The sequence below is a fragment of the Macaca fascicularis genome, chromosome 19, assembly GCF_037993035.2.
Source record: "Macaca fascicularis isolate 582-1 chromosome 19, T2T-MFA8v1.1".
Taxonomy (NCBI): domain Eukaryota; kingdom Metazoa; phylum Chordata; class Mammalia; order Primates; family Cercopithecidae; genus Macaca; species Macaca fascicularis.
In genome coordinates, this window is record NC_088393.1 from 9,213,774 (window position 1) to 9,227,244 (window position 13,471).

General features: G+C 53.7%; 1 protein-coding gene across 2 annotated transcripts in view; it reads right to left on the reverse strand.

Moving 5' to 3' along the window:
• Window positions 1-1,297: 1,297 nt before the first annotated feature.
• The window catches only part of MYO1F (myosin IF), a 58,770-nt gene continuing 46,596 nt past the window's right edge, over window positions 1,298-13,471 (reverse strand). For both annotated transcript variants that reach the window (XM_074025677.1, XM_045378408.2), the window contains 9 exons: window positions 10,903-11,017; window positions 10,640-10,809; window positions 7,901-8,046; window positions 7,352-7,498; window positions 7,021-7,169; window positions 5,655-5,753; window positions 2,497-2,692; window positions 2,240-2,409; window positions 1,298-1,793 (listed from right to left, as the gene is read on the reverse strand). In XM_074025677.1, coding sequence (XP_073881778.1) covers window positions 1,717-1,793; window positions 2,240-2,409; window positions 2,497-2,692; window positions 5,655-5,753; window positions 7,021-7,169; window positions 7,352-7,498; window positions 7,901-8,046; window positions 10,640-10,809; window positions 10,903-11,017 — 1,269 coding nt within the window. In that variant the 3' untranslated portion in view covers window positions 1,298-1,716. The remainder of the gene's footprint in view (window positions 1,794-2,239; window positions 2,410-2,496; window positions 2,693-5,654; window positions 5,754-7,020; window positions 7,170-7,351; window positions 7,499-7,900; window positions 8,047-10,639; window positions 10,810-10,902; window positions 11,018-13,471) is intronic.

Sequence of the window (13,471 nt, forward strand, 5' to 3'; positions counted from 1 at the left end):
CCCAAATTTCAGGATGTTTAGGCTCAGACCATAGCAGGACTCCCAGTAGGTTCCAACTGCCCTTGCAGGGAGCCCTAGAATGCTGAGACTCCAGCAGGAAATGAGGGCTCTTAAACGTCAGAACTAGTCTTGACCCCAGTTGGGTGAAGACTAAGAGGGCACAGACATAGGATTGGTGGGCAGGGGGCAGGAGTGACCCAGAGTGCATTGAGGGTGGGAGCTTGTGGGACCTGCCTCTCTCCACAGGTCCCGGATGGGTTTGGTGGCTGTAGCTTCAAGACTAACAGGACCTGCTGGACCATTTGGGATACAGTTTCTGGAAGGGAAACTGAGACAAATTCTTTCTTTTCTGAGATGGAGTCTTGCTCTGTCGCCCAGGCCGGAATGCAGTGGCGCAATCTCGGCTCACTGCAACCTCCGCCTCCCGGGTTCAAGCGATTCTCCTGCCTCAGCCTTCTGAGTAGCTGGGATCACAGGCGCCCACCGCCACACCTGGCTTTTTTTTTTTTTTTTTTTTTTTTTGTGAGATGGAGTCTCACTCTGTCATCTAGGCTGGAGTGCAATGGCATAATCTTGGCTTACTGCAACCTTCACTCCCGAGTTCAAGCAATTCTCCTGCCTCAGCCTCCTGAGTAGCTGGGATTACAGGTGCCCACCACCACACTCGGATAATTTTTGTATTGTTAGTAGAGACGGGGTTTCATCATGTTGGCCAGGCTGGTCTCGAACTCCTGATCTCATGATCCACCTGCCTTGGCTTCCCAAAGTGCCGGGATTATAGGCGTGAGCCACTGTGCCTGGCCATGACAATTTCTTTTTTTTTTTCCGAGATGGAGTCTGGCTCTGTTGCCCAGGCTGGAGTGCAGTGGCGTGGTCTTGGCTCATGGCAACCTCTGCCTCCCGGGTTCAAGCGATTCTCCTGCTTCAGCCTCCTCAGTAACTGGGATTACAGGCAGGCACCACCACACCCAGCTAATTTTTTTTTTTTTTTTTTAATTTTTAGTAGAAACAGGATTTTGTCATGTTATCCAAGCTGGTCTTGAACTCCTGATCTCAAGTGATCCATCTGCCTCCACCTCCCAAAGCACTGGGATTACAGGTGTGAGCCACTGCACCCGGCCCAAACTGGGACAAATTCAAGCTTTGTGGCCACATATGAATACAAGGCATGGCTCTGTGCAGTGTTGGGTCAGTGAACCTCTTTGAACCTCCATCGTTCCACCTGTAAGATGGGGTCCTACCTCACAGGGTTGTGAAAACACTGTTCTTTTTGGGCACGTAGTAAGTTAACTCATGCTTTCACCTGGCAAACATTTATTGCCTTAGTGATGACAGAATGAGCAAAGTCACACTTGTCAACGACCCCTCCCCCCAACTGTGCCTGGCACTTTGCCAACAGCACAGGACTCAAGACTCATTTCTGAATCACATGGCAGTTGGGAGGTAGATTCTGCTGTTAGTCCCGTTTGACACATGCAGAAGTGGAGAATGGGCAGCGGAGCGGGTGTGATGTTGGGGGAAGATTAGGGCCCAGGGGTAGGGGCTGCAGCAGTGACTCACAGACTCAGGGCCTGGGCAGGACTGGAGGCCAGAGGACTGGACTTTTAGGCCATTGCAGCCCAGGTAAATGAGGCTCTCATTGGCAGGGCCTGGCTCCCCACCAGGCAGGCAGGCAGACAGGCGGGCAAAAGAGAAGGCGGAATCCCAGGGCCCAGCTCAGATCTTCTCCACGTAGTTTCCTGGGAAAAGGCCCTCCTGGCCGTGAAGCCGGCCCTTCCACCAGCCCGAGGAATCTGTGGGAGAGAGGAAAGCTTGAGGTGCCCCTAGCTGGCCCTGGAGAAAGTTCTCATGCCTGCTCCGTCTGTCTTGTTCATGAGGTCTCCCTAATGTTATCCAGACTGGTCTTGAACTCCTGGGCTTAAGCCATCCTCCTGCCTCAGCCTCCCAAAATGCTGGGAGCCACTGCATCCGGCCATTTCCACTCTTAGAATTTTTTTTTTTGGTAAATCTTTTGTAGAGATGGGGTCTTGCTAGGTTGCCCAGGCTTGTCTTAAACTCCTGACCTCAAGTGATCCTTCTGCCTCAGCCACCCAAAGTGCTGGGATTACAGGCATGAGCCACCTCACCTGTCTGTTATCTCTGTTCTCCCGTGGGGAGGGTGTACAGTGGTGGGGTCTGCCTGGTGATGTCAGGGTTCTTACCGCTCCCCTGACCCCAGCTTCTGCCCTGGTACACACACCTTCCATGAGGATCTCGATGACCTCGTTCACATTGAAGCTCAGCTCGTCCACATCTTGGCCCACATACTGGTACAGCGCCCGGCACCTGGGGCCATGTGTCCGAGGCTGGGGCTTGGGTCGGCCCACACCAGGCACTGGCCGTTGCCCCACACTGCGCTTCCTCTGCATGCTGTGAGCACAGGGGGTTTGAGTCACAGCCCCAGACACTCCCCTACCCCCTGCCCACTTCCTGGGGCTGCCCTCCCACCCCACCTACCCGGCCATGCCCTGGTCAGGCACGTTGAGGAATTCCGTGTTGTGCTCTGAGGGCAGCTGTGCCCGGGGTCGTCTGCTGGCTCCCAGGGATGTGGACGGAGGGCCCCGGGGAGGCCGGTGGGAACTCCCTCCAGACATGATCTCCAGGGGCAGGGGGCCCCCTCTGGCAGAGGGGGGCACCCCATTGCGATCCATGCCTGTGGCAGGAGCAAGGATGAAGACGTATTAGGGTGATGCTAGGAGGATTTGAGGAGTACTTGGCTCCAAGTTCCCAGTCTGAGGGAGGAGATTGCCATGCTCTCAACCCAGTGTGGTAAGGATTGGGCCAGACAGAAGGGCTCTGGGGCTAGGAGGGCCTAGACAGAGGCTTTTTTTTTTTGAGATGGAGTCTTGCTCTGTCACCCAGGCTGGAGTGCAGTGGCGCAATCTCGGCTCACTGCAAGCTCCGCCTCCCGGGTTTGTGCCATTCTCCTGCCTCAGCCTCCCGAATAGCTGGGACTACAGGCACCTGCCACCACGCCCAGCTAATTTTTTTGTAATTTTAGTAGAGATGGGGTTTCACCGTGTTTGCCAGGATGGTCTTGATCTCCTGACCTCGTGATCAGCCCACCTCGGCCTCCCAAAGTGCTGGGATTACAGGTGTGAGCCACCGCACCTGGCCAACAGATGCTTTTTTAAGAATTTTAAAATTATTTTTTACTTTTATTTGTTTATTTTGAGACATGGTCTCACTCTTGCCCAGGCTGGAGTGCAGTGGTACAATCATAGCTCACTGCAACTCTGATGTCCTGGGCTCAATCAATCCTCCCTCCTTAGCCTCCTCTTAGGGGCAGCTGGGACTACAGGTATGCTCTACTATGCCCAGTTGATTTTTATAATTTTTAAAGTAGAGATGGGGTCTCACTATGTTGACCAGGCTGGTCTCAAACTCCTGGCCTCAGGCAGTCCTCCCACTTCAGCCTCCCAACATGCTGGTTTCATAGGCATGCGCCACTGCACTTGGCCTTATTTATTTTTTATTTGTTTAGAGACAGGTTTTGTTCTGTGGCCCAGGATGGAGTGCAGTGGTGAGATCATAGCTCACTGCAGCCTCCAACTCCAAGGCTCACATGCTATCCTCCCCTCTCAGCCTCCTAAATAGCTGGGACTAGAAGCACACACCACCTTGCCCAGCTAATTTAAAAAGAATTTTTAGGTCAGGCACGGTGGCTCAAGTCTGTGATCCTAGCACTTTGGGAGGTCAAGGTGGGCAGATCATGAGGTCAGGAGTTCATGACAAGTCTGGCCAACATAGTGAAACTCCATCTCTACTAAAAATACAAAAATTAGCCAGGCATGGTGGTGCACGCCTGTAGTCCCAGCTACTAGGGAGGCTGAGGAGGATAACTGCTTCAACCCGGGAGGTGGAGGTTACAGTGAGCCGAGATCACGCCACTGCACTCCAGCCTGGGCAACAGAGCGAGACTCAGTCTCAAAAGAGAAAAGAAAAGGCCAGGTGCGGTGGCTCACGCCTGTAATCCCAGCACTTTGGGAGGCCTAGGTGGGTGGATCACGAGGTCAGGAGTTCAAGACCAGCCTGGCCAACATGGTGAAACCCTGTCCCTACTAAAGATAAAAAAAAAATTAGTTGGGCATGGTGATGCATGCCTGTAATCCCAGCTACTCGGGAGGCTGAGGCAGGAGAATCTCTTGAACACGGAAGGCAGAGGTTGCAGTGCGCTGAGACTGCACCATTGCACTCCAGCCTGGGTGACAGTGCTAAACTCTGTCTCAAAAAAAAAAAAAAAAAAAAAAAAAAAAGGGCTGGGCATGGTGGCACATGCCTGTCGTCCCAGCTACTCAGGAGGCTGAGGCAGAATTGCTTGAACCCGGGAGGTGGATGTTGCAGTGAGCCAAGATCGTGCCACTGCACTCCAGACTGGGTGATAGAGCGAGGCTCTGTCTTGAAAAAAAAAAAAAAAAGAATTTTTAGTAGAGACGGGATCTGGCTATGTTGCCCAGGCTGATCTTGAACTCAAGTGATCCTCCTGCCTTGAGCCTCCAAGAGTGCTAGGATTACAGGTGTGAGCCACCTGGCCGGGCCAGGAGCAGCTTTGCAGGGGCAAGTTTCCCTCCTCCTCTCCTCTGTAGAAGGGCTTCTGTGGGTAAGTCTTGGTGGATACATAAGAGCTCAACAAATGGAATGGGAATTTGAGAGAGTAGCAGAGAAATGGTCCAAAGGCCTGGAGGTAAGAATAAATTTGGTGGGTTGGGAAAAGAAGATGTAGTTTGAGGCCAGGCACTGTGGCTCACACCTGTTAATCCCAGCACTATGGGAGGCCGAGACGGGTGGATCACCTGAGGTCAGGAGTTCGAGACAAGCCTGGCCAGTGTGGTGAAACCCTGCCTCTACTAAAACGGTACAAAAATTAGCCGGGCGTGGTGGTGGTTGCCTGTAACTCAGCTATTCAGGAGGCTGAGGCAGGAGAATCGCTTGAATCCAGGAGGCGGAGGTTGCAGTGAGCTGAAGATTTTGCCACTGCACTCCAGCCCGGGAGACAAGAGTTGGACTGCGTCTCAAAAAAACAAACAAACAAACAAACAAAAAACAAAAAAAGAGGCTGGGCACTGTGGCTCATGCCTGTAATCCCAGCACTTTGGGAGGCCAAGGCGGGAGGCTCACGAGGTCAGGAGATCGAGACCATCCTGGCTAACACGGTGAAACCCTGTCTCTACTAAAAATACAAAAAACTAGCTGGGCATGGTGGTGGGCACCTGTAGTCCCAGCTATTCGGGAGGCTGAGGCAGGAGAATGGCACGAACCCGGGAGGCGGAGCTTGCAGTGAGTCGAGATAGTGCCACTGCACTCCAGCCTGGGCGTCAGAGGGAGACTCCATCTCAAAAAACAAACAAACAAACAAACAGATGTAGTTTGCAGGGCAGGAGTGTAGGGTAGGAGGAGAGAAGATGTCAGTGGTTAGCTGGGTTTGGGTTTTGAAGGGCTCTGAATGCCAAACTAAGTTTAGCCTTTATTCTATGGGAGACATGGAGCTATGGAGAGTTCTGGACAGAGAAGTAAGTGGTAAACTGTATTTGTTAGATTTCGTTTGCTTAAGGTCTGGTTTAAGCCATGGGACCCACAAAACACAAGGGAAGACAGCAAGGGACGCAGCTCCTCACCTCTCGGGGGCCCAGGGGCCGCCCGGGTAGGGGCCGCCCGGGTAGGGGCCTGGGACGACCTTCGAGGTCTTCCCTTGGCCATTCCCTTCCGCGTAGGCTCTGAAAGAAGAGTGTCAGGGATTTGAGTGATAGACAACGCTCTTTGCCCCGCCCACAAGTCTAGTCCATTCTGAGGTTACGCCGCACCCCACCCCCTCAGACTCTCCCATTAGCACCGCCCCTTAGGTACAGGTACATTGGCTCCGCCCACTAATTGGCCTCGCCCCCAAGTGCCCCACACCTCACTGGCCTTGCTTTTTGGGCCCGCCCACTTTAGGACATTCCTTCATCGCTACCGGGTTCCAGGGTTGCCGCTCTGGCCACACCCCTCTACATTTCTCTCACCCCCCATTGGTCATGTCTTCCCCTTAACAGCCTTTCTCTCTCTCTAGACCCGCCCCTTCCTTGCTGTTGCCCACTCTGGTCCATCCTGCCGGCTCTGCCCCACTGTTTTGATTGGTTTCCTCCATGGTCACGTCCCGCCTCCACATTTCACGCCCACTCATTGGTTGCAGCCTTTCTTTAAAAGTCTCTCTCTCTCTGGCCGGGAGCGGTGGCTCACGCCTGTAATCCCAGCACTTTGGGAAGCCGAGGCGGGTGGATCATGAGGTCAGGAGTTCAAGACCATCCTGGCCAAGATGGTGAAACCCCGTCTCTACTAAAACCACAAAAATTAGCTGGGCGCGGTGGCAGGCGCTTGTAATCCCGGCTACTCGGGAGGCTGAGGCAAGAGAATCGCTTGAACCCGGGTGGCGGAGGTTGTGGTGAGCCAAGATCGTGCCACTGCACTCCAGCCTGGGCGACAGAACAGAATGAGACTCCGCCTCAAAAAAACAAAAACAAAAACAAAAACAAAAAAAACAGGCCGGGCCGCGCGCGGTGGCTCAGGCCTGTAATCCCAGCACTTTGGGAGGCCGAGACGGGCGGATCACGAGGTCAGGAGGTCGAGACCATCCTGGCGAACATGGTGAAACCCCGTCTCTACTAAAAAATACAAAAACCTAGCCGGGCGTGGTGGCGGGCACTTGTAGTCCCAGCTACTCGGGAGGCTGAGGCAGGAGAATGGCGTGAACCCGGGAAGCGGAGCTTGCAGTGAGCCGAGATCGCGCCACTGCACTCCAGCCTGGGCGACAGAGCGAGACTCCCATCTCAAAAAAAAAAAACCTCAAAAACCTCAAAAAAGTCTCTCTTTCTCTCTCTCTCTAGACCCTCCCCTTCCTGGCCTTTGTCCACTCTTAACCAGCCTCGCTGGCCCCGCCCTCTCCCCGTCTCTGAAGCCTTCATTGGTCCGCTCTCTTGCCCCGCCTCCTCTGCCGCGCAGACTCACTGGAGCTCTTGGGCAGCCCATCGCCAACGCTGACGGTGAGGGTCCGACCGCCAACCTTGAGCACCGCCAAGTCGCCGGACCCGCGGGAGAAGGTGACGCTGCGGGTGCCGCCACCGCCCCAGCCCTCCTTCTTCACCCGGAACTGTAGTCTGTGGGGAGAGAAGAAAGCTTGGGGGCGCGGGCCGGGGTCCCCCGCCCCATCCCACCCTCGCTGTTCCGGGGCAGGGGCGGGGCCGGGGCCGAGGCGCAGTTCGGCCGGGTAGGTGGAGCGGGAGAGGGTGCTCCGCGCCGAGACCACCCCGAAATGGTGCTGGGGTTGGCGGGGCCGTACGTGTCGCTGAAGGTGAGGGGCAGGGGCCTCCGAGTTGCCTCCTCGAAGCGCTTGCACAGAAGGCTGACGAACTCGGTCTTGAAGACGCTCTCCAGGAAGCTGTCGACGGCGTCCTCTTGGAGGATGAAGAAGTCGTCCTGTCGCGTGCTGGGGAGGGGCGGGTGAGAGGGTCAGGTGGGACACAGGTGAGGGCGACAGGTGAGAGTGACAGGTGAAGGTGGCTGAAGGTGGATTTAGGGAAGGGTCAGTTAAGGGCCAAGTCAAGGGTGACCAGGTAGGAGAAAAAGAGGGATGTGGCAAGGAGTGGGAGAGGTGGTTACAAAAGAGGGCCAGGTGAGGTCTAGTAAGAGGGTAAGGTGCAGGACAGCAGCTTTTGGCACCCAAGGATCGTGAGCGTAGGGGGCAGGTGAACATGACAGGTGGGGCCATGAGAGGGCTACAGGCATGGCACCAGGTAAGATTGTCAGGGTAACAGACGGGGTCACTAGAATGAGGGCAGCCAGGGGACAGGTGCGAGTGACTGTGCGGCAGGTAGGGACCTGGCTTCACCTGAGGGAGACTCCCCGCAGAGCCTGGATGTCCAGCTTCTTCTTCAATACTTCACGCACTTGGCCTTTCTCGGGTCCCTTCTTCACCTTCTCTCGCCCAATCACATACACACACTTGGGCGTCAGGATCAAGTCCCGCTTGATGGGCTGCGGGGATGCAGGATTAGAGGCCGGTGTCTGCAGCCTGGCCAGCCTGGCCACAGAGGGCCCACCCCAGGCAGAGGAGTGGTGCTGGCAGGTCAGGTGAGGAGGGTGGGAATCCCTCCAGGTGAAAGTGTATGAGTCGTCTGTTTGTTTTGTAGACAGGGTCTCACTCTGTAGCCCAGGCTGGAGTGCAGTGGTGCCATCATAACTCACTGCAACCTCCCCCTTCCGGGCTTGAGTGATCCACCAGCCTCAGCCTCCTGAGTAGCTGGGACCACAGGTGCACACCACCATGCCCAGCTAATTTTGGTATTTTTTGTAGAATCAGGGTTTTGCCCTGTTGCCCAGGCTGGTCTTGAACTCCTGAGCTCAAGCAAACTGTCCTCCTTAGCCTCCCAAAGGTTTGAGATTACAGGTGTGCGCCACCACACCTGGCCATGAGTTGTTATATAAGAAACAGAAGGAGGACCAGGCGCCGTGGCTCACGCCTATAATCCCAGCACTTTGGGAGGCCAAGGTGGGCGGATTACGAGGTCAGGAGTTCGAAACCAGGCTGACCAACATGGTGAAACCCTGTTGCTACTAAAAATACAAAAATTAACTGGGCGTGGTGGCGGGCACCTGTAGTCCCAGCTACGCAGGAGGCTGAGGCGAGAATCGCTTGAACCCAGGAGGTGGAGATTGCAATGAGCTGCGATCCCGCCACTGCACTCCAGCCTGGGTGACAGAGCAAGACTCCATCTCAAAAACAAATAAAACAGATTGGGCGCAGTGACACACACCTGTAATCCCAGCACTTTGGGAGGCTGAGGCGGGCGGATCACGAGTTCAGGAGATCGTGACCATCCTGGCTAACACCATGAAACCCCATCTAACCCCAACTAAAAACACAAAAAATTAGCCGGGTGTGGTGGCACGCGCCTGTAGTCCCAGCTACTTGGGAGGCTGAGGCAGGAGAATCGCTTGAGCCCGGGAGGCAGAAGTTGCAGTGACCCGAGGTTGTGCCACTGCACTCCAGCCTGGGTGACAGAACAAGATTCTGACTCATACACACAAAAGAGCAAAACTGCGTCTCAAACAAACAAAAAACCAACCAAACAACAAAAACAGAAGGAGGTCAGGTGGGAATGTGTTGGTTGGTTGGTTGGCTAGAAAAGGGTGTTTGGGTCAGTGAACAGGTGCTGGGTAGGTAAGGCAGCTGCTGGACATGGATGCCCAGCCCAGATGACAGCGCTTAGACCAGGCGAAAGTGCTTGGGCCATGTGACTGTAGCCAGCTCAGGTGAAGGTATTATGGTTCAGGTGAGGGTGTACAGGTCAGGTAAATAGGAGTATCTGGATCATGAGAGGAAGTGAGCAGGTGCGTATCTGAACTCATGAGTTTGTACAGGAAGGCAGGTGAATGTGCAAGCCGGTTGAGCTGGCCTGCGCTCAGAGTTCTCTGGGTCTAGTGGGGATACCTGTCTCGGTGAAAACATTTCAGGTGATGGTATACAGGTCACCTGAGAGGGCATACCTGCCACATAGACCTGTCCAAAGCAGGTGTGTGGATCAGGTAAGACACCCAACACTGTATGTCATACTTGCCACATAGACCTGTCCAAAGCAGGTGTGTGGATCAAGTGAAGGCACTCAACACTGTATGTATGGTATGTGAGGTTGTACAGATCATGTGAGGAGGCGTCTGCCGCATAAAACTTGTCCAAGGTAGGTGAGGGTGTCCAGGCCATATGAGAATATCCATCCAGGTAAAGATGGTATATAGGTTACTCAGTGTGTACCTGCCACACATAGCCTGTCTAAGGTGGGTAGGGTGAGTTACTGGGCTAGGTGACTCTCTGGAACATGAGATGTGGGTGAAGTGAGTGTGTACCTGGCCTGCCCAGGTACAGGTGAGAGTAAACAGGCCAAGTCTGGGTGTACTTCTGGACAAGAGAGTCCAGGCTAGGTGATTAGAGTACACCTAGGTTTAGGGCTGTCTGGGGCAGAAGAGGATGTGTCTGTTGGTGGAGGTGCCCAGCTGTCTATGCCAAGCATGAGTGCACCGGTCAGGTGGTGTATCTCTGTAGACAGCACGTACCTATGGACTAGGCTCCCTGGGCCAGGCGAGAGTGCACCTGTGGACAGGTGTATCTGGGCCAGGTGAAGGTATATCTAATTTCTAGGTTGAAGGGAGAGTGTACCTAATGGATGGGCGTGTCTAGGATAGGCAAGGGTGGCCCCGTGGTTGGGGTTTCTGGACAAGGTGAATGATTGTGAGATTGTGGAGAGATGCATCTGGCCAGGGGTGTATCTGATAGGTGTGTCTGGGCTACAAGTGCATGTTTGGTGGACAGCTGTGTCTGCCGTACTTGAGTGTATACCTGTGGGCAGGTGTGCCTGGGCTAGGTGAGGATGTTCCTGTGATGGAACAGGTGGATCTAGGCTGGGGAACAGATACCTGTGGGCAGGTGTGTCTATGCCAGATGAGGGTATACTTGTGATGGAACAGATGGATCTAGTCTGTGGGATCTAAGCCTGTGGGCAGGTGCATCTGGGCCAGGTGAGGGTGCCAGGCTGTAGCCAGGGTCTTGCCGTCCGACCCACTAGTGCCTCACCTTGAAGCGGCGGTCGTACTTGGTGACTGAGTCGGCGAAGTCCACCCGCTCCCTCTTGCCCAGGAACTGACGCAGCTCGGGCCGCTCCTCCAGCCCCAGGTAGTCCCCGACGAAGTTCCGGTTGATGCTGTTGCGCCTCCGCTCCTTCTTGTTCAGCAGGATGTTGGAAGCTGCGGGGACAGAGGGTGGAGGGCAGAGCTCCTGACGCGGCTCCTCCAGGTCCTTGCGCCCCCACTCTGCGCTGTGTACCCAAAGCCTCTCACCTTCCTCCCGCATCTCCTCATACTTCCGGACAGCCACGTGGCGCCGCCAGGCCTTCTGGATGGTTCGGGCAAAGCCGTCGAACTTTCGCTCTCGCACCTCCTCCAGGAGGAAAAGCTGGGCGGGCGTCGGGGGGGCAAGGGTGAATCCTGGTGTCTCCCCAGGGCCTGCAGTTCCGGGTTTTCCCTGGGTTTGCCCTACTCACACGCTTTTGCTCACCCACCCCCACACACGTGCTGATTTTTTTTTTAAGAGGGGGGATCTTTGTAGTGACACTTAATGAAAAAGAAAAGAAGAAAAAGGGGCCGGGTGCAGTGGCTCATCATGCCTGTAGTCCTAGCACTTCGGGAGGCCAAGACGGGTGGATCACCTGAGGTCAGGAGTTGGAGAGGAGTCTGACCAACATGGTGAAACCCCATCTCTACTAAAAATGCAAAAAGAAATTAACTGGGCGTGGTGGTAGACGCCTGTAATCCCAGCTACTCGGAAGCCTGAGGCAGGAGAATCACTTCAACCCGGGAGGCGGAGGTTGCAGTGAGCTGAAATCACGCCATTGCACCCCAGCCTGGGCACCAAGAGCGAAACTCCATCTCAAAAAAAAACGAAACAAAAAACCAAAGCAAAAACAAACTGGTGACTCATGCCTATAATCCCAGCACTTTGGGAGGCTGAGGTGAGAGGATCGCCTGAGGTCAGGAGTTTGAGATCAGCCTGATAAACATGGAGAAACCCCATCTCTACTAAAAATACTAAATTAGCCGGGCATGGTGGCGCATGCCTGTAAACCCAGCTACTCAGGAGGCTGAGGCAGGAGAATCACTTGAACCCGGGAGGTGGAGGTTGCAGTGAGCTGAGATCGTGCCATTGCACTCCAGCCTGGGCAACAAGAGCAAAACTTCATCTCAAAAAAAGAAAATAAAAGACAGGGTCTCGCTCTGTCGTCCAGACTGGAGTGTAGTGGGGCAGTCACAGCTCACTGCAGCTTCAACCTCTTGGGTTCAAGTGATCCTTCCACCTCTGCCTCCTGAGTAGCTGGGACTACAGCTGTGAGCCACCATGCCCAGCTAATTTTGTAGTGATGTGGTCTTGCCACGTTGCCCAGGCTGGCAAAATTTTTTATCTTCCTCCAAATGACTGGACCTCTCCGCAGGTCTCTCCCCATGTGGGGTACACACTTCTGCATTACATGATAACAGTGAGTCACTAGCTTCAGATCACAGCTGTGCCATTTACTACCTGTGTGTTCTTGCCAGAAACAGTATAACATCATGGTTTCTCACACTGTTACTATAGATAGTGTACACCATCTTTGAGGTACACCCCCGTGTCAGAGATGGTAAAAATAGGAACCAGTGTGCATCTTGGAAAACCAATAAAATACAGTAAGTATGAAAATCTGGCCAGGCGCAGTGGCTCACGCCTGTAATCCCAGCACTTTGGGAGGCCGAGGTGGGCGGATCACCTGAGGTCAAGAGTTTGAGACCAGCCTGGCCAACATGGTGAAACCCCATCTCTACTAGTAATGTAAAAATGAGCCAGCTGTGCTGGCACATGCCTGTCATCCCAGCTACTTGGGAGGCTGAGGCAGGAGAATCACTTGAACCTGGGAGGTGGCAGTTACAGTGAGCGGAGATTGTGCCACTGCATTCCAGCCTGGGCAACAGAGCGAGACTCAGTCCCCCGCTCCTCCACCCCCCAGTAAAAGGAAAGAATGAAACTCCATCTGAAAAAAAAAAAAAAAAAAAAAGGAAAATCTGATTTGTAGGACTGTGATGTGACTGGCAACTGTGTGGTTGGGCAGTGTACAACCTGCACAACCATGTGTGGCAGGCCCAGAAAGGAAGCTTTTGCAGAAAGCAGAGAAAAGGTTTTGTGTTGTAAGAGTCTAGGCCCAGAGGGGACTTAGAGAATGAGTTACATTACAGCAAGTGAAAGTGCAAACTCTGAGAGGAATGTCTACTCATTTGGAATAATAGCAGGTGAACAAGGTGAGGAACCCACTGGATATTAAAATGCTGTAAATCTATAGTAATAAAAACAGTAGCATGCCTGTCAGAGAATAGAACGATTAACTGGAATAGGGCAGATGCTTGAGAAACATCCTAATTCAAAGAGAAACTGTGATCAAAGGGACAATATTGCCAATTAGTGAAGATGGGAAATAATGCAAATATAGGCCGGGTGTGAAGGCTCATGCCTGTAATACCAACACTTTTGGAGGCTAAGATGGGAGCGTCGTTGAGCCCAGGAGTTCAAGACCAGCCTGGGCAACATAGAAAGAACCCGTGTGTACAAAAAATAAACAAAAATTAGCCAAGGGTGGTGGCATGCATATATAGTCCCAGCTACTCCGGAGGCTGAGGTGGGAGGATTGTTTGAGCCCAGGAGGTTGAGGCTGCTGGGAGCTGTGATGGTGCTACTGCACTTCAGCCTGAGAGACAGAGTGAGACCCTGTCTCAGGAAAGAAACAAAAAATCTATATATCTATATCTATACACACATATATACACACACATACACACACACACACACAATTGGGCTTCAGGAAAATTAGCACTTCACCCAGAGTGC